Genomic DNA, 26,414 nt, shown 5'->3' on the forward strand with positions numbered 1-26,414 from the left:
GTTTATACGTATTCAGTGTAGCTAAAGATGCACATCATCTATATTGTTTCAATTATATTAATTATTAGTATTTTTTTTTTATAATGTGAGTAATACAAAGTGCATTGAGGAAGATGGAATATGGGAAGAAACAATGTTGTTATTATTATTATTATTATGCATTTATTCTGTATTGTGCTAACAAATTACACACTGCTTAAGGCCTGGAACCCACTGAAATCAGCAAACGCAAAACGTAACCGCTAGCGTTTTGTCTGAGCGGTTTGCAAGCGGATTCATGCGCGTTTTTGGTCGTGTTTTGCAACATTGTATTTTTTTGCCCAGCGGGTGCGTAGCGTTTTGCGTTTTGCGTTTTTATCCTGATTGGTCCTGTGAATTATTTTTCATTTTGTTACAGTGTGCTGAACCGCAAAACGCTAGCAAAACCGCTCAGTTTCGGTTTTGCTGATCGTTTCTGCTAGCGTTTCAATACTTTACATTGAAGCGATAACGCTCCCAAAATGCTGCAGGTCCTGCGTTTGCGTTTCTGGGAAACGCAAACACTCCTGTGGAAGTTGCCCCATCCATTAACATTAGCCCAGCGTTTTGGCAAACTGCTAGCGTATCGCAGTGCTGCCAAAACGCTGCCAAAAGCGCTCCTGTGGGTTCCAGCCCTTACAGAGTAAATATACAATTATATCAATATTAACCATTCCTCAGAGGAGCTCACAGTGTAAAACATAACATAATCACAGTCTAATGTACTGACCATAGTTTCAAGTGTATCTGGGACAATGAAAGCAAAAGGATTTATACTTACCTGTGGCTTCCTCCAGCCCCCCTGTAGTCCGTCTGCTCCCTTGCTATCTTCTGTGGCCCCTCTGTTGCGCCGCTGTCAGCTCAGGTAAAGTCCCCAACTGAGCCAGTCGGAGACTATTGCACACCTCCAATCATGCTCCTCCTGTAGCTGATAGTGTTCTGCGCATACAAGACTGTAGGCACAGAATGCTGTTTGCTATGGGAACGTAATCGAAGGTGCGCATGGCCAGGACCATACACTACACAGTTGACCACAACCAGAGCAGCACCCGAGGCTGACACACTAAAGTGCGCCCCTCCATCCCTCCCACCCCAGCCATTACACACTGATTTATATTTGCATAAGATTCGCCCCAGCGCCCCTAAACCCCCCCCCCCAACACCTTAAAGTGACCAAGAGATGAAGAAAGGTGCCGTTTTTAACTTACCCGGGGCTTCCTCCAGCTGTGTCTCTTGCCATCCTCCTACAATGTCCCGTTCAGCCACGGTGATCCCCGGTAAGTGGCTCAGTGACATCAGCAGCGGACCTTCTGCGCATACGCGGACCTTCTGAGAAAACGCAGAAGGCCCTGGCTGAAGTCACTCAGATTGAGTCCGACTGAGCCGCTTGCCGGGAGTTGACTGCGGCTGAACGGAAGATTTCAGGAGGACTGCAGAAAGACTTTGGGAGGACGGCGAGGGGCACATCCATACTTCTGATGCTGGAGGAAGCCCCGGGTAAGTAAAAAATGTCAGTTTTCTTCATCTATGGGTCACTTTAATCTCTAGTTATCAGGCTTGCAGTCACTGCCATGTATCCCCTTTTCTTATTTCTCTCTGCTTCAAGCACAATAGGGGACTGATAGCTGAGTGAGTTGTGCTCTCCCTCCCACACTGCACCCTGAGGCTGGAGCCTCTCTCGCCTCTGCCTCGGCACGGCCCTGACCATAACCCAGCTGGATCGACGACTGCAATTTGGCAGAATGAAGGGGACTGGATGGACACTGAGGGAGCTAATGGATTACAGAAGGCTGGAGGAAGCCCCAGGTATGTATCAAGCCTTGTGCTATCATTGTTTCAGGTTTACTTTAAGGCCAATTGTTTTAGGCAAGCAGATAGTGTCCTTGGCTGAGATTTAGATCTGGGACACCAGCGATAGTGCTATATACTATGTCAACCTGCCAATCAGACATAAAAGAGGGTTTGTGTAAAAAAAAAAATGTAGTTACATCAGGAAATCCTATACTTTGTGTCTCTTCCTTTTTTTCTGCCCTGCAGAGAGTCCTCAACAGACATCCTCCTGTGTTGCATAACATCACAATCTGCTCTGCCTCAGATAATAACCGAATGCCTGATTTTCCCCACCACATCCTGGCTGATCTGTTTTGATATTAGAAGCAATCAGCTAAGTTGACATTTCCCGGCTGATATCACTTGTTTGTCTCTGAGACAAGGTGCTCTTTGTGTAACCATAGATGTGAAGCTTAGAATACAGGTAGGCTGACAACCAACATTTGTTGTGCTACTGTTTTCAAACTGTCTCATAGGACTAATAATGAGTTGTAAAGTGGGTTAATAAACCACCCAAAGCAGTGGAGTAACTAAAGGTGCGTACACATGCCATACTTCTTCAAACGACGGGTCCGTCAGACCCTCCCGCACTGGTCGTTCTGCCGACAGTTGCACATGAGTACAAGCAGTCGGCAGACTGATAAGACTGTTTTTGACTGATCCGCAGAGCGGATCAGTCAAAAACAGCCCGAGGCCCCATTCACACTTAGAAGCGCAAAACGCTTAGAAGCGCAAAACGCGGGCGATTTTTACCGGCGTTTTGCGGGAGTGATTTTTCCGAGATTGCACATGGAAAAATCACTGGACAGTGCAGCAATTTCTCAGCGATCGCGTTTAGCGTTTATATAGCACTGAAACGCGATCGCCGGGAAATCGCCTGAAAATGGTGTAGGCTATGCGTTTGCGTTTCGCAATTTTGGGCGATTTGTGGCAATTAGCGCAAATGTCCAAGTAAGAACATGCCCATAGGGTTTTATTACACTAGCGCTTTCAAAAGCGCCAGCGTTTGAGCTTTTTGCAGAAATCGCCGGCAAAACGCTCAAGTGTGAATGGGGCCTTATCAGTCTGCCGACAGCTTGTACTCACGTTCAACTATCGGCAGAACAACCGCACTGCGGGAGGGTCTGACGGACCCGTCGTTTGAAGAAGAAGTACGGCGTGTGTACGCGCCTTAAGGAGAATGGGCCCCAGTGCGAGTTTATCATGGGGTCCCAAGCACTCTATGGTGCCCCAAATCCTATCAAGGACAGCTGCAAAGTCAGAAAAGTGTATTTAGAGAAAGGAAACAGTTTGTTAAGGATTACCACCATGCAATGCACATATAGAGGTGTTCATTACCAGCATAGCACCAACGTAAAGCTAATAAGATGGATGACGGAGGGCCTCTCTAGTTCAGGGGCCCTGGTGCGATTGCAACCTCAGCATCCCCTATTGCTACTACTAATCCAAAGATACCAACTGTGGAACTGTAGTCCAGTGCAATTACAGAAGTCGAAACCTAAACTGCTGTCTCTAATTTAAAGTAATCCTGAAACAGAAAATTAAGGAAATGTTAGGTACGTAACTAGATGGATCCTAACGGAGGGGGGGCATTGTATTTATGCCCCTGGTACAGCCCACCATTGGAGTGCAGGGCCTCTTTATACCTATCTGACTCAGCAAGTCAAATAGTTTTCTTCTGGCCGCGAGTGCATCTGCATTGGGCATGTGCGGGTATAGTTCACACATGCCCAGTAAAGGCCAGAACTTATGCAAGGAGCTGCATAAAATTTAAAGGCATAGTGGAATTATTTGTCATTTTATTGGCCATCTCTACTCACGAGTTACCTCTAGAAACAGCAGGCAAGCCCTGCAGTCCAACACCACTAGAGTCACCACCCACTGCTGAATGCCAAGAAATGGCACATTAACCTCTTCAAAAGAAGAAAATAGCTAGTTATTGAAGTTAAATGGAACCTTAACTGAGAGGGATGTGGAGGTTTCCTTTTAAACAATACCATTTGCTTCTCAGTCCTGCTTATCTCTTCTGCTGCAGTAGTGGTTGAATCACACACCCGAAACAAGCATGCAGCTAATCCAGTCTGACTTCAGGCAGAGCACCTGATGTGCATACTTGTTGAGGGGCTGTAGCTGAAAGTATTAGGGCTTGTTTCCACTGTTGCGACGCGATTTCGGCCGCATTCTGACGCTTGTAAAAACGCATGCGGATGAGTTTCCGCATGCGTTTTTACCCGCGATTTCGCATGCGATTTCGCATGGCAGGGTGCCATGCGAAATTAACCATGACACTGCCAGGGCTAAATAAAATTGAAAAAGGTGCGAAATCGCACGCGAAATCGCGGGTAAAAACGCATGTAACAAACGCATGCGTTTTTACTATTAAATACATTAGCGGCGATTCGCACGGATTCCCGACGCAGGCGAAATCGTTGGCTCTTTTGTGCGTTTTTTTCACGCTGAAAAAAACGCACCTCAACAACGCTACAGTGGAAACAGGCCCATCCACTTGCATTACATGTGCGGATCTGCATGCGTTGGACGCATGCAGATTCGCGATAGTGGGAACGAGCCCTCCGAGACACAGGATCAGCAGGCGAGTCAGGCAACTGGTATTATTTTAAAAGAAAAAATCCATATCCTTCTCAGTTTAGGTTCCCTTTAAGGAGTTCTTTTATTGAAATTAAGCAGTTCTTGGCTAATGAAGACAGACACAGACAGTATAATTAGGAAACAGGCACCATATAGATTGTAAGCCTCTGGCAGGGTCCTCCCTTCCCTAGCGTAATCTACAGAATCGTGTGCTCCTGTCCTATGACAGCCTTGTACTTGTATTACTGGGCCTACCTAAGCAGCCCATATTGCATGATCATTCATTTTGTACAATTTGCCTTGTATAACTTTGTTCTATGTTGTATAACCTTGTTATGTCTGTCTTCCTTGTATCATTGTATATATTTATTGTCCAGCGCTGCGTAATATGTTGGTGCTTTATAAATACAATAAATAATAATATTACTTTTTATATTACAGACAGGAATGTGGGTTCTAATTCCTGCTGTTCTGGGGTACAATTCCATTTGCTGATCCCGCCTTACCACTTTTCTCATTCGTGTGTTTACTTTTAAGCATGCTCAGTAACATTTTTCACTCTTTATACAAAAAAAGTTTGTGTACCACATGTACATAATCATACCTTCCAACATTTTGAGATAAGAAAGAGAGACTTCCTTCAAAGTGTACCTGAGCCAAAGCTCAGGTACAAAATGAGATACTTTCCTATTGAGGCTTCCCTCGCTGCTCTGATGTCCCTCGTCCCTGAGTGCGGACCCCCGACGTTTAGCAACAAGACATTGTCGCTAATCACATTGGGGCCGCTCCTCTTCTTGCACCCCCCCCCCCCACACACACACACACACACACACATGCGCTATGTGCTGGAACCACAGGCTCCGTTCTACTGCGCATATGCGGACGGGTTTGCACAGCTACTGCGTAGCCATGATCTGGGAAGAAGAGCTCTGCGGCCTTGATGTAGAAGGGGCCACGCTCAGCAATGGGGAGATTGGGACCACCGTAGGAAGCCTCAATAGGATCCTGAGGCTTCCCTCTTTTCAGGGAAAAGTGTTATTTTGTACCCAAACTTTGGCTCGGGATTACTTTAAGACACACTCCTGCCACATCTCTAATCATGACCCACCACACTTCTGGCCATATATACCACAAAGAATTCATAAGCAAGACATAGCTTTATTGTTCAAATGACACTGCTCCTTTTTTTATAATTGTTAGTTTTACTTTATATTAACATTTGAAAATTAGAAATATAATATACAATTCTATATGCTTTATATCAGGGGAGGACTGGGACCTTTTGGCCTGGAGGGAAAACAAAAACTAGAGGCCTGGTTTCACGGCAGCCCCAGCCCAAATGACGTCACATGCGCCCCATGTGCTACATACCGGTAGTCACATGGTCATGCCAATGCAGAAATACAGCAAGGATACTCGAGGGACAGCGTGACAGGTAAAGTATAAATGCACAGGCACCGTTGGGTGCATAACGGATTTTGAAGGAAAACGACGGGGTTTCCATCGTTTGTTATTAACGCACTTAACGAATACATCGTCCCGAGATTTCCCAGCATCTCAGATTGATACATTCAACTACTTTCCACCCGAAATAAGTCAAATTGTTGATTGGGCATGCTTGTGGCGGCACAGATTTTCATCCGATTGGTTAATTATCGAAGCAGTTGGTGGATCAGCAAGCCCTAAATCATTAATGGAGAGGCAGCCTGGGGGGAAATCTCCCCCCTTCCCCCCTGGCCAGTCCTCCCCTGCTTTATATAGATGTGTTCAACAGTCTTAAAAAAGGGACAAATGATGAAGAAAGCGGATCTGGTTGCAGAAAGGGATTGTCCATCCTAGAGAGAGTGCTATGTAAAACATAATGTTCTCCATAGCCGGCCTTTGACCTGAGTGACCGGAGCGGTCGCTCAGGGCGCCGGCTTCCAAAGGGGCGCCTATAGCTGGTTACGTATACTGAAACCTAAGGCCAGCCCTGATGTTCTCAATTTATATGTCAGAATTCTATAGATGCTGACATTCAACTTGAAATTGAAAAATTCCAATGCAAAAGTTGGAATTCAGAATTCCACCAAGTCCATCTGCTCATTCCGATAAATCAGATAAAATATTGCTAGCATTATTACAGTGTGCAAAAAAACACCTCCTGATCTAATGCTGTTTGCAGTAGATACTTGAGTCTCTGTAAAGTTGTCAGACATGAATGCATATAACACCCATAGTGCATTCCATAGCTAATTGTATCCTAACCATTCCACAGCTGATAACTTTTTCTCCTAAGTTTTCTCCTAGGAGATCATTTTTCATATTCTGTTAAAAATATATGTTCAACACTCTGCAATTGAAAAAGTACCAAAAAGTAGGAAAAGAAGTGTAAAAATTATTCAGAGTGTTTTCTTGTTCACAATGCATTTTATTGTTATGAATTATCACCCAGGAGAAAATTTAAGAGAATAAGTGAATTGGATAATGGCCATACTCTTTATTTGTAACCAGCAGACAGTCTATTGGTAGATCAAATATGATTGCAAGCTCCCAGGCCAACTTCAAAGCCACCCATTTACAGTGGCAACAGTAATGTTGAAGGGTCGCGATGAAGCCGCTGTCGCTACTATTATCACTGTTCTGCATTTACGTACAAGTCTACAAATAGAACTGCCCAATCGTAGCAGCTCCAACATGTAAATGTTTGACTAGCCCCTAAGCCCAGCTGGTTGATGCTCCTGGCAGATATGAATATCTATGTGCAGCAGAATGTCAGTGTACTACATTCTGCACATTCTGCAATCCATTGATATGCATTTTCAACATGCTGGGAAATTCATGTGATTGAAGCTGTTAGGCCTTTTTTTTTTGTTACTTCTCAGTGTGGTACATTTTTTTCTGGTGTTGCTATCCTCCTAATGAGAAATTTTAATTTTAAAATGTACTGGTTTATAAACTGGAGTTTTATTAAGGTTACAATTATTTGTGGTACAATTTTGTTTCACAAATAAACTATTAATATTTAGGTTGCTACCTCGAAGTAAGATTTTTTGACTACTTTAAACTAATAGGGCTATTAGGCCTTGTATTCAATTGAGACTACTGTCGCCCGGTATAGATGGACGTGATCCCTCAGGTGACAGTTTGTTGCCAAGGATGTACAGACACGTCGCTAGTCTGCAGGCTAGCAGTGCTTCCAATCACTTTGGAGGGCAGCAGAAGGATGATATGCAAAGCACGACAGAGGAGGTGGAGCAAAGGATAGAATAAAACCGTTGGGCTGCATACGGGCTGCTGGAGGCACACTAGGCTTTCATTCAATGGAGTCTTTAGTGGCTGCCAAAGTGTGTAAAAATCTTTTGCTTTATCATTCTGTCCATACATATTTGATATAGTGCTCTAAAAATGTGCTAGTTGAGTGAACACATGAACATCACAGATTTATCATTCAGGCCTATATACAGGGGCGGTCCACCCATAACACCGCCTGAATGACTTGCGTCACGCGGCATCTTCCAAGGGGCAGCATCTCGCTCCCTACTTTTCAGGCCGTTGCTCAATTACCTTTTCGAGTTGGCAGCCCCCTCCTCCACTATAGTCCCCAGTCCCCCTCGCTAGACCTCAGATCAGCGGTGACCCAGAAACAGGCATTGAAGAGACACGAGATCAGTTCCCATAGCAGCGCATATACAGGAAGTACTTACTTCATGTATATGCGCTGTTACCAGCGGAACCACTCAAGAAGGTAATCGAGCGGTGGCTGGGGAGGGAAGAGGGGGTCAGACTAGCTACCTATACAGGGGGAACCTACCTGACTAACCTATAGGGGGGGGGGGCAACTATACCTGGCTACCTATACTGTGGGCAACTCTACCTGGGTAACTTATACTAAGGGCAATTATACCTGGCTATCTATACTGGGGACACCTATACTCGGCTGCCTATACTGGGGGCAAATGCACCTGGCTAGTGGCTAACCTATATTGGGGGCAACTATACCTGGCTAACTATAATGGAGTCAAATGTATGTGGCTAACTTATACTGGGGAAACTATACCTAGCTAACCTATACTTGGGGCAACTACATCTCGCTATCTATACTAGGGGCACCTATAGCTGGTTGGGGCACGCATTCTCACAAGTTTGCTTTAGGCAGCAAAAAGTCTACAACCGACCCTGTATACACAGTACATGACTTTTTTATATGCTCGAGTTCTGGGATGTTTGGAAAATTTGCCCAGAAATGAAATAATCAAAGTCCCGCTAGGAAATGAAAAATACTGGTCAGCAGCTGGTGACTTTCATTCTCTAGCATGAATTCCATTTAACGGGTAGACACTTAGCGGGTTTTTAAAGAACAGCTATAGCAAGATAGATATGGAGGCTGCCATATTTATTTCCTTTTAGGCAATACCAGTTGCCTGACTGTCCTGCTGATCCTCTGCAGCCAAATAGATCAGCAGGACTACAGCAGGCAATTGGTATTGTCTAGATGGAAATAAATATGGCAGCCTCAGCAGTGGCGGACACAGGCAGCAGTGGGCCCCTGTGCAAAATATCAATTGTGGGCCCCCCTGACCTGCGGCGCGCGAAGCGCGCTGCGCCCAAAGATGGGTGCAGCTATAACCTGCGGCGCGCGAAGCGCGCCGCGGCAAAAAATGGGCGCGGATAGAACCTGCGGCGCGTAGCGCCGCGGCAAAAAATGGGCGTGGCAATGACCGGATAAGGGCGGAGCTAACTGTAATTTAAAGTGATCCCGGGGTGAGAGTGATATGGAGGCTGCCATATTTATTTCCTTTTAAACAATACTAGTTGCCTGGCGGCCCTGCTGATCTATTTGGCTGCAGTAATAAACTGAATTACACCAGCAACAAGCATGCAGCTTAATCTTCTCAGTTCTGACAATATTGTCAGAAACCCCTGACCTGCTGCATGCTTGTTCAGGGTCTATGGTTGAAAGAATAAGAGGCAGAGGACCAGAACGGCAACCAGGCAACTGGTATTGCTTAAAAGGAGAGAAATATGGCAGCCTCAATATTATTCTCACCTCAGGTTCCCTTGAAAAGTGCAACGCAAAGACAGTGGGCCCAAGTTTTGGTGACCCTTTCCCCAGAAAATTCACATAATTGTGCAGGTTTTCTCAAGAAAATACACATAATGTGAGCAGATTTGCCCAGAAAATACATTCAATCATGTCGGCAGATTTGCCCAGAAAATACGTGCAATGATGTCGGCAGATATGCCCAGAAAATACGTGCAATGATGTCGGCAGATATGCCCAGAAAATACGTGCAATGATGTCGGCAGATATGCCCAGAAAATACGTGCAATCATGTCGGCAGATATGCCCAGAAAATACGTGCAATCATGTCGGCAGATATGCCCAGAAAATACGTGCAATCATGTCGGCAGATATGCCCAGAAAATACGTGCAATCATGTCGGCAGATATGCCCAGAAAATACGTGCAATCATGTCGGCAGATATGCCCAGAAAATACGTGCAATCATGTCGGCAGATATGCCCAGAAAATACGTGCAATCATGTCGGCAGATATGCCCAGAAAATACGTGCAATCATGTCGGCAGATATGCCCAGAAAATACCTGCAATCATGTCGGCAGATATGCCCAGAAAATACCTGCAATCATGTCGGCAGATATGCCCAGAAAATACCTGCAATCATGTCGGCAGATATGCCCAGAAAATACGTGCAATCATGTCGGCAGATTTGCCCAGAAAACACATGCAATCATGTAGCAAATTTGCCCAGAACATACATGCAATCATGTGGCAGACCTGCCCAGAACATACACGCAATCATGTGGCAGACCTGCCCAGAACATACACGCAATCATGTGGCAGACCTGCCCAGAACATACACCTGCTAAAATAAATAATAAAAAAAAAACATTTACTCACCTGCAGCAGCAGACCTCCTGTCCCAGCCTCCATCCGGCGCGCAGCTCCCATGGGTGGTTGGGTGGATAGGTAGCCTGGTGGGTAGGTAGGCAGCCGGGTGGGTAGGTAGGTAGCCCTTAGCCGGGTGGGTAAGTAGCCTGGTGGGTGGCTGGGTAGCCGGGTGGGTAGCCTGGTGGGTGGCTGGGTAGGCGGGTGGGTAGGTAGCCTGGTGGGTGGGTAGGTGGGTGGTTAGGTAGCTGGGTGGGTGGGTAGGTAGCCTGGTGGGTTGGTAGGTAGCCGGGTGGGTAGGTAGGTAGGTAGCCTGGTGGGTAGGTAGGTAGCCGGGTGGGTGTGTAGGTAGCCGGGTGGGTGGTTAGGTAGCCGGGTGGGTAGGTAGCCGGGTGGGTGGGTAGGTAGCCGGGTGGGTAGGTAGGTATCCGGGTGGGTAGGTAGCCGGGTGGGTGGGTAGGTAGCCGGGTGGGTAGGTAGCCAGGTAGATAGCCGGCAGGGTGGTTAGGTAGCCGGGTGGGTAGGTAGCCAGGTAGATAGCCGGCAGGGTGGTTAGGTAGCCGGGTGGGTAGGTAGCCAGGTAGATAGCCGGCAGGGTGGTTAGGTAGCCGGGTGGGTAGGTAGCCGGGTGGGTGGGTAGGTAGCCGGGTGGGTAGGTAGGTATCCGGGTGGGTAGGTAGCCGGGTGGGTGGGTAGGTAGCCGGGTGGGTGGGTAGGTAGCCGGGTGGGTAGGTAGCCAGCAGGGTGGGTAGGTAGCCGGGTGGGTAGGTAGCCAGGTAGATAGCCGGCAGGGTGGTTAGGTAGCCGGGTGGGTAGCTAGGTAGCCGGGTGGGTAGGTAGCCAGGTAGATAGCCGGCAGGGTGGTTAGGTAGCCGGGTGGGTAGCTAGGTAGCCGGGTGGGTAGGTAGCCGGCAGGGTGGTTAGGTAGCCGGGTGGGTAGCTAGGTAGCCGGGTGGGTAGGTAGCCGGGTGGGTAGGTAGCCAGGTAGATAGCCGGCAGGGTGGTTAGGTAGCCGGGTGGGTAGCTAGGTAGCCGGGTGGGTAGGTAGCCAGGTAGATAGCCGGCAGGGTGGTCAGGTAGCCGGGTGGGTAGCTAGGTAGCCGGGTGGGTAGGTAGCCAGGTAGGTAGCCGGCAGGGTGGTTAGGTAGCCGGGTGGGTAGCTAGGTAGCCGGGTGGGTAGGTAGCCGGGTGGGTAGGTAGCCAGGTAGATAGCCGGCAGGGTGGTTAGGTAGCCGGGTGGGTAGGTAGCCAGGTAGATAGCCGGCAGGGTGGTTAGGTAGCCGGGTGGGTAGCTAGGTAGCCGGGTGGGTGGGTAGGTAGCCGGGTAGGTAGCCGGGTGGATGGTTAGGTAGCGGGGTAGGTAGCCGGGTGGGTGGGTAAGGTAGCCGGGTGGGTAGCTATCCGGGTGGGGGGCCCGACTCCTATCCTCCCTCACTCACCTCGGGGCCCCCCTCCCGGTATGCGCTGCAGCCGGCGGGAGAGCAGAAAATACAGGAAGTCTCCGGCCGGGGCTGCAGCAGACGCTAGAGGCAGCTGCTGCTTAGTTTCCGATATGTCTCCAAAGTTGGAGACCAAGCGGCAGCTGCCGCCCCGGCCGGAGACTTCTTGTATTTTCCGCTCTCCCGCCGCATGAGGGGGGGGGGGGCGAGGTGAGGGGGGAGGACAGGAGTTGGGCCCCCCAGGTTAAAAAAATAAAATAAAATAAATAAATAAAAAAAAAAAAAAAAAACCTGCAATACTTAATGGGCCCCTGAAGCAGCAGAACTTCAGGGGCCCTCGTGCGGCGGCACGGCCTGCACGGCCCTATGTCCGCCACTGAGCCTCAGTATTCTTCTTACTTAAAATGTCCTTTCAGTCTAGAAGAAAAAAGTAATTTCTACCGCAACTGTAGCTAATTCAGTGTAACACTCTTTTTTAATGTATTCCTTTCTGCTGTTACATCTCTTATGTGCAGAGCATTCCGCAGCACATATTTACAACAAACCTGTATAAAAATATGCTTTCCAAATGAAATGCATTTACAGAGATAAGTGGCATTATGGATTGTTCTGCTCTTTGTTTTGCGGCCAGTAGGTTTTTTTCTTATGTATGTTTAACCACTTGCCGACCGCACACTCATACCGTGCGGCGGCAAAGTGGTAGCTGGAGGACCGGCGACGCAGATCTGCGTCGCCAGGTGCCTCCCTAATTAATCAGGAATTAGATCACGGAGCGGGTCTCCGTGAATAGCCTGCGAGCCGCTAATCGCGGCTCGCAGACTAAATGTAAACGTAGGAGACGTATGTCTCCTTTGTTTACATTGTACGGCGCTGCTGCGCAGCAGCGCCGTAAGGCAGATTGGCGATCCCCGGCCAATCAACGGCCGGGGATCGCCGCCATGTGACAGGGGACAGCCTGTCACTGGCTGCACAGGACGGATAGCGTCCTGTGCAGCCCCGATCACCGGGGGGGAGCAGGTAGGAGAGGGAGGGGGGAATTTCACCGCGGAGGGGGGCTTTGAGGTGCCCCCAATCAGTGGCCGGGGATCGCCGCCATGTGACAGGGGACAGCCTGTCACTGCCTGCACAGGACAGATAGCGTCCTGTGCAGCCCCGATCACCGGGGGGGAGCAGGTAGGAGAGGGAGGGGGGAATTTTGCCGCGGAGGGGGGCTTTGAGGTGCCCCCCCCCCCGCAACATGCCTGCAGACCGGAGCGATCAGACCCCCCCTGCACATTATCCCCATGGGGGGGGAAAGGGGGGCGATCTGATTGCTCTGTATGTAACATGATCTGTGCTGGGGGCTGCAGAGCCCACCCAGCACAGATCATAAAAAGTAGCGCTGGTCCTTAAGGGGGGGTAAAGGCTGGGTCCTCAAGTGGTTAAATCTCTCATTGGCATACATAGGCGCAGGAAGTTAATCCTCTGAATTTGACTTCCTCAAAGTATGTGAGAATGACTATTGGTTCCCATGAATTATTTTCCTGCTTTCAACTGTCATTTTATTATGTACGGGTCTTTCACTTTCCTCTGGATCAACTGACAGAGGCTGGTTGAGCCAGATGGACTTTTCCAGCCCAAATAACTACCGTATCTAACTGTGTCACTATGTAGCTATGTATTTGTGGATATTAAAAAATGTGACAGGATGCTATGTGCTCAAATACTTTTCTCACATGAGGCTGGGGGATAAAGGTTTAAGGTGGCCATACACTGGCCCGATTCCCGGCCGTTTCGACAGCAGATTCGATCCTGGGATCGAATCTGCTGCCAATCGTTCGCGGTAAACGCCGCCGACGATCCGATTTCCTCCCGAAATCGGATCGGTCCGTCGATCGCGCCGTGCGGGAAATTACCCTCGATCGCCCGCGGGTAAAGTGCGCGTCGCTAGCGGCGGCCGATCCGATGAAAAATACATTACCTGATGCGGGCTCCCGGGCGTCTTCTCTGCATCTTCTCAGCGCTGCACCCGCTCCATCCCGGCGCTTCCTGGGTCACTGCAGTGACCCAGGAAGTTCAAATAGAGGGCGCTCTATTTGAACTTCCTGGTCACGGAGTGACACAGGAAGCGCCGGGATGGAGCGGGTGCAGCGCTGAGAAGATGCCGAGAAGACGCCCGGGAGCCCGCATCAGGTAATGTATACGGGGGGGGGGGACAGGCGGCAGGAGCAGCTGAACAGATTGTGATCGGTTTCAGGCTGAAATCGATTCTCAATCTGTTTGCAGTAAAGGCAGCCATACGATCCCTATCTGATCAGATTCGATCAGATAGGGATCTGTCAGCTGGTCGATCTGATGGCACATCGACCAGTGTATGGCGTATGTCTGTCTCACAGATAGCTATTCAGGGAGAGCAAAAGACTAGACTAGCGCCCACTAATCCTGTCACCAATGTCATGTGATCAGAGATGGTGATAGATAGCTACTGGGAGCAGAATAGCGAGGAAGGAAGTTGTGGGCACAATTTCTGACGCAGAGAAGAATTATGATGCTTTTGCAAGTTTACTCTATGCAGCAAAATGTAGAGACAGGTTCACTTTTTCAAGTTGTTTTTGTATCATTGCCACTCTCATACCATGAAATGTGACATGGCTCATATAGGTTTCCTAATGTACAGCAATTGGTGCTTCCTAAGTAACTAATTAAAAGCTGTTACGGCATCATATGCACAATTTACAGTTTGATCCTCAATATCAAGTCCCCTGCCTAGGACGTGCTGTCTATGCACTGTATTGCTTCTTCAAAGTTATACAAATGAGTGACTGGACATTCTTTCATCTGAGGTCAGCCTTTTGCTGACATTACATTGCTCTGCATCCTTGCTACAGGATTTCTACTTGGAACTGCTCCAATGTGTTACACCATTACATGCAATACATGATACCTCATGTTTTGGATCACTACAAGAACTTAATGCATGGTGTACAACAGACAATGTGTGCTGTATTTTATGGCTTCAAGCTCATGCTCTGCGTATAGGTTTGCCTTATTATACTCACATTTTACTATTTAATTGTGGGATTTGTCCTCTTTTCCTCCAGCTGCCCGGTCATTCAGACCTCTCCAATTTATTGTTTTTTAATATATATTAATAAATGTGTATTTTTTACTTCGTACTGTGGTCATGACTCATTGAGTTGTGTTTGGGTACAGATGGGTTCTATTCTACTTTGAATTAATTAAAAGCCACCTATTTCCACCCCTACATTGCATAGGCCCACTTTTCTACACAGTTCTGTGCTTGAGCATGGTCTACCGTACCATTATTCTTCAGTTATATGGTAATTTCTCCAGCCTTCTTTAAATGCTTTGCAAACATTAAATATAAAACAGAGGGGTTTATTGGACTGTCAGGGGAGCAACAGATGAGTTGGGGGAGACACCTTGGGGGCCTCTGCAGAGTGTCTGGTCCATCAGAATCCAGGGCCACAGACACAAGGAGAATCAGGTCCATCTTTTCAATCCTGCATTTAACATATGGTCTGTGCTAACATTCATGCAGGTTGATATGAAACTTAAAAAAAATAAGAAAAAGTGCATTGAGTTACAACCTTTGCCTTTTTTACATCAGTTTTCTGCTTTCAGGTTTTTGGGTTCTTTATTGTACACATTTTATATATATGTAAACATTTTATATTTAATAATCTTATTATGCTGAAAGAAGGGCAATAATAATAGTAATAACAATGATAAGAATTATACTGATAATTAGTGAAGTTACTTCAGGAAGACACTCTTTACTCCATGATGCTTTTATGCATTTTGTACAATTCCTGCAGTGCCAGGAATTAAATTCAGCATTTTCATCTGACATCAATATTCATGTTAAAAGTTACACAACTATTACATGTATCTGCCCACCCCAAATACCACAGGTTAATGATGTGCACGTTAGTTCCCCACCCTCTGCGGGAATAGATTAGGTTTGTGTCATTAACCCTTTAGTAGTCAATTTATTTAGAGGCTTGCAAGTGCTCCAGGCCAATTTATTTTAACACATTTTTTTTATTTCTTATGTGTCACATTTGCTTGGTACTAAATTGTACGACTGTAATGTGTATGTATGGCCACTTGTCACTAGGGGGCAGTGTGAGACAATAACAGAGGTCTTCTGCTTTCAGTTTTTTTTTCTGCTAGTAGAGAGAGATCAAAGCATTTCAAGAATTTACAGAACAACGAGATCTGCCAACTGGTGTCAAAAGTAGTGCACTTATCTCAAAGGAGATAACGCTATTGAAGCTGACAATGGGTTAATAGAGATAAAGATAATCAATGAGATACTAGTTCTTCTGGCATAATGCAAATTATAGATATTGAAATTGGCCCAATCAGCTGCAACTGCATTTGATTGATCCAGTTTTAATCTGTGTACAAATTTTGCACAAAAAAAAAATCGCATCAAGTTGAAAAAAGTCTGTGAGGAATTGATTACGTATCTGTGGTGATTAATATGTATACATGGATGAATGGAGCAAGAGACTCATCAATCACATGACTTTGCAGTCGTCTGAGAACTAAACCCAGAGACCAGTGTCTTGGTAAGTAAAACACAAGTACATGGGGTTGGCTAGTCCTGATCTAAAAAAAATTCCCTGGAAGTAACATAAAAAAAACTTAGCATGCTATAAAACCACAAAATAGTTTTTATTTTTTTCCTAAATGCTGCAGTTTAAAAAATAAATATTCAGTATTACCAACTACAACCACAGCATACTCCTCAAAAGACTTTTAAAGAAATAACAAATATGATTGGCAATGTACCATGAGCAAGTCACATTCACTCAATATATTCATATGGACTATTTGTTTATTTAAGGCTTCTTTCACACTAAGACGTTGCGTTAGATGCTACGTTAAGGTCGCATAACATGCACCTAACGCAACGCATAGTGGGATTAGAAGGTGGACGTCAGATCGAGCCGCGTTAAGCAGCTCTTCACGCTTCCTGTGATGCCGTGATGCGTACTCTTGGACGCATGCGGCATCACATGGTCCCGCCAGCCGCGGCGCTCCAGGAAGTAAACACTGCACGTCACCCCGTGCAGTGAATATTAATTAGCCATGTGCCTGGCCGCGGAGGAGGAGGGGAGAGCTCCTCCTCCAACACTACTGAGCATGTGCAAACAGTTTAATGCGGCTTAGCCGCTTATAACGCAAAGCACGCAGCACTTTGTTTTTGCTTGCTGCGTTACAGTGTAACGCAACGTGGGCACTGTGAATAGCCCATTGATTTTTCATTGCTGTGCGGTGGGCTGCATTACAGGCTGCACTAACGTGCGCCTGTAACGTCTCACTGTGAAAGCAGCCTAAAGGTCCAAATGGTGTGAAAAATATGTGTAACTACAAACCATGCAGCTCTAAAGCAAAACATTGAAACTGGACTGTCAGCTCCCTATCTAAAAGCAGTGGTACTTTTCCCCTTCCTCCACCCCATGGAGATGGCAGCAGATATCACACACAATGTGCAGTCTATAAAATACTTGGATGTAGATTTTTCTCCACTCCCTAAACACACACATATGGAAACATATAGAAACTGCCATCATGGATAGTGTGTCTCCTCAATACACTCTTTGAAATACCACTATGGTATCTCTCCAGCAGTGATGTCATTTCCTGAACAGAGTACACTCCACACTGTTTAGTCAGTGTTCTGGAAACACATTGCAATATCCATTACCGTTTTCCCTTCAACTTTGCTCATTCACTTACCACTACATTAAAGCTCTTCCCACACCTCTGACCCTGATTTTCATTGCAGGATTTAAAGTGACCCTGTAGTAAGAGAAATATGAAGGCTGCCATATGTATTTCCTTTTAAACAATGCCTATTTCCTGTCTGTCCTGCTGATCTTCTGCCTCTGCCGCAGGCCCTGAACAAGTATGTAGATCTGGTGCTCTAAAGGCCGACTACACTATTCTCATGCGTTTTTCCTTGTTTCAGATGGCAATTCAGACACTATTGAAATCAAGTAGATTAGCAGGACAGCCATTCTTCAAAAGGAATTACATATAGCATCATCATAGTTTCAATACAGGGTCACTTTAACCTCCCTAGCGGTATGGACAGAAATGTCCGTTCAAAAAAACATGCTGTGAACAGTATAAACATGCGTACACATCAATACTCTCCTGCACTGTATACTAGACCCTTGCTTGACACATTTTGGCAAGTTACAGGAAAAAAAAAGTTTTAAAAATAAATTTTATCACTGTTTGCACAGAAATCCTGGGGAAATTGAACGCTGGGAAGGTTAAGACAGGCCCTATTTACACTTAATGCATTGCATTGATTTGCGTAACATTGCCTCCCATTGCCAAAATGACGCAACTCAACGCAACCCATTAATTGTAAATAGGGCCTAAAAGTGTCTGGTGGTTAAAGTGTGGAGTAACATTAAAGGAAACCTAAACCCAGTTGAAAAAAATGAGTTTCACTTACCTGGGGCTTCTACCAGCCCCTTGCAGCCATCCTGTGCCCGCGATGTTATTCCTGGATCCTCTGGTCCCCCGCTGTCAGCTAGTTTCATTTTTGCCAACTCGTGTTGACACCCGCTATAGCCTCCTGTAACCGTGGTAATGTGTGTAATGATACATGTGGTGGCCCGCCGACTTCGAGTCGGCAAAAATGAAACTAGCTGACAGTGGGGGACCAGAGGATCCGGGAGTGACTGCGAGGGCACAGGATGGTTGCAGGGGGCTGGTAGAAGCCCCAGGTAAGTGCAACTCATTTTTTTCAATTGGGTTTAGGTTTCCTTTTAGGCCCTATTTCATCTAATGTGTTGCATTGAGTTGTGTCGCATTGTGTCCCATTTTGGCAAATGGGATGCAGCATGATACAACTCAACGCAATATATTAAGTGTAAATAGTGCCTAAACAACATTAAAAGGGACAGTGAATGAGGGAAAGACAAGACATTCCCCTTGTGCTCCTCAGCTCCTGTATCTCATACCAGCTGCTACGGCTTTTATGCCCCTGGTGTAGAAGACATATTCAATTACATTTGTGCTTTACAAACTAGATAAAGCTTTTAAATATTAGCTCATGCATCTTCAAACACACACTTTATAAGATCATTATACTGTCCTGTACTGAAAGTGGAAAGACATTTATCACAGTACTGATGCACAGACATGACTGAAATGACAGTAGAGTGATGTAAACTAAGAAATGAAAGTCAGACTTTGGGACATTTTTATCTTCATCTTTCAGCAGGGAAAACGCCCTCGTCTTCAGCAGCTCTGATAATATACTTAAGCAAAATAAGAAAACTGGAAACCAGGTTCCCACAACTGGCATTTAAGGTTTTATGATATTCTTAACTGGAAAAACAGAATTTGTAAGCCTAAAGACCAAATAAACAAAAAATTAAACAAGGCAAACTTTGAAAGTGATCATGTTACATGTAAATTATAAATGTGACCTCTGGAACTGAACTTTTGATGGTAGTAAAATCCTGCTTGCCTGAAGTGTATCTGCTCCTATAGGCAGGGGCACTTTTAGGAAAATGGGGCTGTGTGCAAAAATGAATATGGGGCTGCTGACATTTTCATACTGTACTGACAGTAGACGTGTGACCTCTACAGTGCCTGACTTGCCCAGGTTGACCCTCTGGAAGCATCAGTCCTGCCTTCAGGCTTACAATCTCTCCACTCTGGTATTTTCCTTGTAGAAGACTGAAGTCTTCTTTTTACTTCTTGTGAAATAAAAAGTATTCTCTCCTCATGTAGAGGACACAAGGGTCCTGCAATCTGGTGTCTATTGTTCTCTTACTTTGGTTGTTACATGGTCACCCCTGGTTGGCACACCCATGAACTGTTTCCAGTTAAGTGAGGAAGCAAGTTTCAAGCACATTTGGCCCATGAAAAGGTATTTTCTCCACCAAGTTGTTTCTGTACACTGTTTATATTCACTTATTATCCTGATTGCTATTCTAATAGAATGGGCCTTGTTTATCTATGGGTTTAATATCTGTCAGGTTGTTACTGTTATTTGTGCCCCCACTTGGGGAGAGGGGTGAAATTCTTGTGTCATTAATCAGCCCACTAACTATGGTGGTTACTGGGAAAAGAAGGCAGGAACACAATAAAACCTTAACGAGGAACTCCAGCCTAAACAAACACACTGTCATTAAGTTACATTAGTTATGTTAATTAAAATAGATAGGTAATATAATCTCTTACCCGCCTGTTTTAAAAGAACAGGCAAATGTTTGATTTCATGAGGGCAGCCATATTTTTGGTTGAAAGGAGGTGACAGGGAGCATGAGACACAGTTCCAACTCTCCTGTGTCCTGAACACCTCTCCCAGTTGCTAGGCAACGTGAATAACAACATAGGAAATCCCATCATGCTCTGCACAGCATCAGGGAAAAAAAGCCTGGGCTTTTTTTCTTTGATGGGTGGAGCTTAGTTAAAAATGCAACTAAAAATGATGCCTTGGTAACAAAGTTCTGATGCTGTGAAACTGTGAAAGAAACACCAAGCCTTTTCAGTTCTGCTGAGTAGATTTTTAGTCCGGAGGTTCACGTTAAAGAGGAAATTGAATACAGGAGTGAACTGTGTACCAGTCGGTAGCCAATACCCACTTTCCCATGAGAAATCTTAACCTCTTTTTGAATAGATCAGAAGGGAGGTCTGTATGGCTGATATTGTGGTGAAACCCCTCCCACAGTGTGATGTCTAGTCGCATTGTGGGAAATAACTACTGTTTCCAACTGCCAAGCAACCAGTATATTCCTCTGTGCATATATATATGGGTTCAAATCCTGGCTCTTCCTACTCAGTAAGCCAGCACCTATTCAGTAAGGAGTTCATTGGGCAAGACTCCCTAACACTGCTACTGCCTACTGAGTGCGCTCTTGTGGCTCCCTCACAAGCGCTTTGAGTCCGACAGGAGAAAGGCGCTATAAAAAAAAGGAATTTTTATATATATATATATATATATATATATATATATATATATATATATATATACTGTGTATATATTCCCTTTAGCCTATTATAGATAATGGCAGTTGGTACTGTCTGGTCCTCGCTTTGCAATATAATAATTTTTTCCCCCACTACTACTAGTAAAGTCCCTCTTTAACTGCATCCAGCCTAGAGATGACTTTTAAAGAATGACAGAATGACTATGAGACTCTCTTATCTCTCCAACATAGCTACCCTAATAGGCTATTACTAAACTTTATTAAAACCTAACTATACCCAAAATTGAACAAATTAAATTCTAATAGTAATCAAGTTGAGAACTGAATCCGCGCCAAAGTCAAATTAGCCTGTGAGTACACTACAGTTTTTGATTTGCCCTCTGTACATTCAACTGGTGAGCTGGTCAATCCAGAGTAATGATGCTACTGCCAAAGTAGGAAGAACAATACAGGCCAGACTACATTTCCCAGCATTACAGAAGAAAACAAATAGTTGAAAGAGTTGCCACTGGTTGGTGACACAGGCAGTGGCAAGGTTGGAGCATAGTTTACAGCCCACCTCATCAATATTCAGTTCTACTGTATGCCCAACAGAAGAGCAGTGTCAGCCACTATGCTAGCTCAGTCTACTGTAGACTTGTATTCCACAGAAAGTGGGATTTCAGCATTCCTCTAAAACCACCCATCAGCATCTGGCCCATAATCCAACATGCTCAGCATGTGGAAGGGGCTGGGGCTAAACATGACTTTTCAGGCTAAGTCACAAATTGCATCCTGGGTTTTTGGTCTGCTGGGGTGATCTAAACACACCCATGGTGCATGGTAAACGTTTGATTTATTAGTGCATCTCCAGACCAGAGATGAGAAGTGACAATGCAGAGTTGGTCTATTTTAATTAAACACATGTAGGATTGCTGCAACCATCACTTCACTAACATTTCACAAGCCCTCTCTATGGCCTGAACCAGTTGAAAAACCCCTGCCAGCAAACAATAGCAGATTATTTTTTTAATAAATCCATGCCAGTACTTAAATAGACTCAGAGCTGAATAATATACAAGATTTATACATAACTGGGGCTACCTCCAGCCCCATCTGCAGGGATCGATCCCACGCTGCCGTCCTCAGCCTTCTCCGCCTTCTTTACTGAGTCTCGTAACTTCCGCCAGGCGGGGCCAGTCTAAGCAAGCATAGTGCACTCCCTCCGTACTGCGCAGGTGCATGCGTAAGGCAGGTGCCAGAGAGATAGAGGGAGTCACTTCGCATGCGTAAAACTGGCCACATCTGGGGGAAGTTAAGAGACCCGGTAAAGAAGAGGGAGAAAGTTGAAGACTGTGGCTTGGGAGCACCCCGCTCAGATACCCTCTGATATCGGATATCCGGATCCAAACTTTTGGGTATCCGAATAGAATCGGATATCCGACCCCAGTATCCGGGATATCCGGGCGGATTTGGATATCTGGATAGAAAAACCAGAAGTGGCCTTTAAATTGCTTTAAGAACGTTTTTTAGGGTAAATGAAGCATGTAGCATCCTTATTTTTTAAAGGGAAACACTAATTGATGATGTGGGGACTTAAAATCCCCCAGCCAAAAAAAATGGCTGTCAATTAACATCAGGACTAGGTTCCAGACAGCGGTCGTGCAGCCCACATTGGGCTTGATACACAAAGTGGTGCTAACTGTTAGCACGCCTGTGAAAACACCCTTAGCACATCTAAACGAGCTTTTCGCGCACAAAACTTAATGCGCGCAAAACTTTATGCACGCAAAACTTTACGCGCGCACTGCACAGAGCGCAGGGCGCTCCGCACGAAGTGCCCATTAAAGCCTCTGGGACTTAGCGCGTGCATAGGACTTTGCTTTTGCGCGCGGTACTTAGCGCGCGATCTGATTGAGAAATCCGGTGCTAACTTACTTAGTACCCTGGTTAGCACGTCTAAAGACTTTAGACGTGCTAAGTAGGTTAGCACCGCATAGTGAATCAAGCCCCTTGTGTCCAAAGTCCAAACGCACAACTGGGACATGGCAGTTTTCAGCCCAGATACCTCCAAAAAATTACGCAGCAATTGTGTTTTGGGTTAAATATAGGTGGTATCAGCACAGCAGCAGTGGCCTGTGGCACCCTGGCAGTGGGAGCAGCAAAGGCAGCAGGAGCAGGGAAATGCAGCAGCAGCAGCAGCAGGTGTAACGTCTGCCAGGAGCATGCTGGACGTGGCACTTGGCAGTGGGACATGGCATGTGGCACTTGGCACTTGGCACGTGGCATTTGGCATGTGGCACTTGCCACGTGTTACTTGGCACGTGGCACTTTGCACTTGGCATGTGGCACTTCGCACGTGGCACTTTGCACGTGGTACTTTGCACTTGGCACGTTGCACTTTGCATGTGGCACTTTGCACGTGGCACTTTGCACGTGGCACTTTGCACCTGACATGTGCCAAGTGCCACCTGCCACATGCAATCTGCCACGTGCGATGCCACATGCAAAGTGCCACCTGCCACGTGCAAAGTGCCACGTGCCACGGCTAAGTGCCATGTGCCAAGTGCCACATGCCAAGTGCCAAGAGCTACGTGCCACGTTACACGTGCCAAGTGCCAAGGGCCACGTGCCAAGTGCCAAGTGCTAAGTGCCAAGTGCCGCGTGCCAAGTGCCACGTGCAAAGTGCTGAGTGCCAGGTTACACGTGCCAAGGGCCACGTGCCAAGTGCCGAGTGACAATCAGACAGCAGAGGAGAAGACACTAACTGTCACACTGGCACTGCTCAGCAGCACAGCAGTTCTGTAGAAAGCTAACACAGTAGTACTACTACTCTAACAACTACTAGCACTGACAGCAGTACTACAGTACTAACTACACAATAACACAGTAATCCTATTCCCTAATCCCTAACCTAACCTATACTGTAGCTAGCTAAGGTATATAATATCACTGTATACAGCACTTGCTAGGCCAGCAGCACTGGAGCATGTCTCTCAGTGAGCATTCACAAGCAAGGACGGGATTTCTGATCATGGAAGCCCTCCTTACTATACAGGGGGGCTGGCCAGGGTTCCTTTCTGTGATTGGGTGCCAGGGTTTAGGCTGGGAGCCCTCTGATTGGCTCAATGAGGTCAGGTGGGGCTAGCCAGGGTTCCCCTCAGTGATTGGTTGCTAGGGCTTCTGCTGGGAGCCCTCTGATTGGCTCAATGACATCCTGGATGTCATCCACCCAGTTACAGTATCTCAATAGTCGGGTTTCTGTGGATATCTGCGGATATCTGCATTGCCAGCCAACTATCCGCAGATAGCTATCCAGATTTCCGCAGAAATCCAGAATCTGAATCCGAATCGGATAGCTGAAAAAAGGTCGGATGTCCAGGTTACCCGGATATCCGGAATCCAGATGAGCACCACTGCTTGGGAGCGATCCGTGCGGATGGAGGAAGCCCCAGGTATGTACAGGGCCGGATTTGTACTCTTTACCACCCAAGGCCACTGTCACCAGGCGCCCCCCTTCAGTATGGATAGAGAGATGACCCCTCCCCCCTTCCCTCCAGTATAGGTAGCTGGATGTCCCCTCTCCCCCTTCCCTCTAGTATAGGTAGCCTGATGACCCCACCAGTATAGGTGGCCAGATGACCCCTCCCCCCTTTCTCTCCTTTCCCCACCCTCCCTTTCTGTATAGGTAGCCAGCTTCACACCGCAGCAGCCATCAGCTCATCTCCAGTGCAGAAGCTTCCTCTTCCTTTCCGTCTCCAATGCTGCCCAAGTCCTTAGCCACCAGCCATAATGCAAGCGTGCACAGAGAGCATGGTGGCTGCTGCACAGGCGGCTAGCAGCAGAGTACCCTGGACAGGTGCTTGCCTAATCTTCATGCATTGTAGCAAGCTTGCAAATGCTGCATCAGTTTAGCCTGCTGCCCTTGCTCCTGTGGTGCCCTAGGCCATGGCTTAGGTGGCCTTGGCCTGAATACGCCCCTGGGTATGTATAAATCTTGTATAATTATTCACCTGAGTCTCTTTAAGGACTATTTATGCTCTATAATGATCTCTGTCCTAAAGACACCTTACTGTACTTGGGCTAAACAGTGTGATTTGCAAAAAAAAAAAAAAAAGTAAAACTTTTGGCTGCACATATCCAGTCTTGCAAAAAAGTTCAATTTTTTTTTTAAATCCCAGTAAACATAATTAAGTATTTGAAGTGAGCAATTAAATCTTGCTGCTCTATAACCACTTACATATATGATATTGAATATGGCTATTAAAAGAAAAAAACTGTAATATTGATAATATCAACAACAGCAACGATAATATTCTTGCATGGATAAACATTACGTTACTAAAATAAACTGATCGTATATAATATATTTACATCAGATATTTCATCTCAGAGTAAAAAAATTCTACAATTGCTTACCTAAACACAAAAACAGAATATGCATAGCCCGACACACCCTGCACTGAAGAATCATGTTTGTAGGTCTGGTAGAAAGATAAGCCACAGCACTTCCTTCACCAAATGATGAGAGGCAAACACTGAGTGCTTTTCAAACCTAAACTTTTCTTCTTTTAAACACACGAGGCACTGAGACCTGTCAGCCAATAAGGAGTTACGTGCGCAACCACAGAGATCAGAGAGGGGTGTGCATGCTCTGCAGCAGAATGTGTGCTGGTAGATGTAACAGAATAGATACAGATATGTTTTCTATCCGCTCCTAGTCACTGCTTAGGATGTTAAAGTGCAAATAAAGTCTGGGGAGAAAACTTTAATACTGGTCATGCTTTAATCACACTTAGGGAACGCCTGGATTAGTTGTTGGAACTTAGAGGGGGGAGTACAGCAACCACCTACTAATTGTCTACTCACTATTTAATTATGCTTGTCATTATCACTTGCCACCTTCCCACTAATATTACCTGCTTTAGCACTAGTATCGACCAGTCACTGCCTGCCTGCCACTAGAATCGACTGATCGCTACCAGCTGCCAACTAGTTGATCAAGGCAATCGAGTCAGGTAAGTAGTTATAATCCGTCTGAATCTGATTTGTAACATGTACGCAGTAGTGGAATAGCCTCTGCTAATGCTACCTTTACAATTGGTGCGGTGCGACCTTTAATAATTGCACTGCGCCCAAGAAGTGGCATCATGTGTCCAGTAATGCACTGCATACAGAGCGTTACCATGCCAGGACCCACTGCACTGCGATCACTGTCATAGCCGCATAGGGTTATCATTGCACATGAATCCATTTCATACAATGCACGTAGTGTAAAAGGGGCCTTAAAGGGAAGGTTCAGGGAGGGTGGTTAAAAAATAAAAATCAATTTCCACTTACCTGGGGCTTCCTCCAGTCCGTGGCAGGCAGGAGGTGCCCTCGCCGCCGCTCCACAGGCTCCCGGTGGTCTCCGGTGGCCGACCCGACCTGGCCAGGCCGGCTGCCAGGTCGGGCTCTTCTGCGCTCCAAGGCCCGGCACTTCTGCGTCCCACGCCGGCGTGCTGACGTCATCGGACGTCCTCCGGGCTGTACTGCGCAGTAGTGGAAATTGATTTTTATTTTTTAACCACCCTCCCTGAACCTTCCCTTTAAGCTACATGTGGTTTTGATTTTTCTCACAAAAAGAAGAATGAGAAGTTTTCCGAGGAACTTCTTTCATTGGTGGATGTATCCAAACATCCGCATACATCAACATAT

General features: G+C 46.2%; 1 protein-coding gene across 3 annotated transcripts in view; it reads right to left on the reverse strand.

The window, feature by feature from the left end:
* Positions 1 to 25,242, reverse strand: part of LOC137546876 (mucin-3B-like) — a 75,770-nt gene extending 50,528 nt beyond the window's left edge. For all 3 annotated transcript variants that reach the window (XM_068269870.1, XM_068269877.1, XM_068269859.1), the window contains exon 1: positions 25,137 to 25,242. In XM_068269870.1, coding sequence (XP_068125971.1) covers positions 25,137 to 25,191 — 55 coding nt within the window. In that variant the 5' untranslated portion in view covers positions 25,192 to 25,242. The remainder of the gene's footprint in view (positions 1 to 25,136) is intronic.
* Positions 25,243 to 26,414: the final 1,172 nt, after the last annotated feature.

Source organism: Hyperolius riggenbachi, chromosome 1, assembly GCF_040937935.1.
Source record: "Hyperolius riggenbachi isolate aHypRig1 chromosome 1, aHypRig1.pri, whole genome shotgun sequence".
Classification (NCBI taxonomy): domain Eukaryota; kingdom Metazoa; phylum Chordata; class Amphibia; order Anura; family Hyperoliidae; genus Hyperolius; species Hyperolius riggenbachi.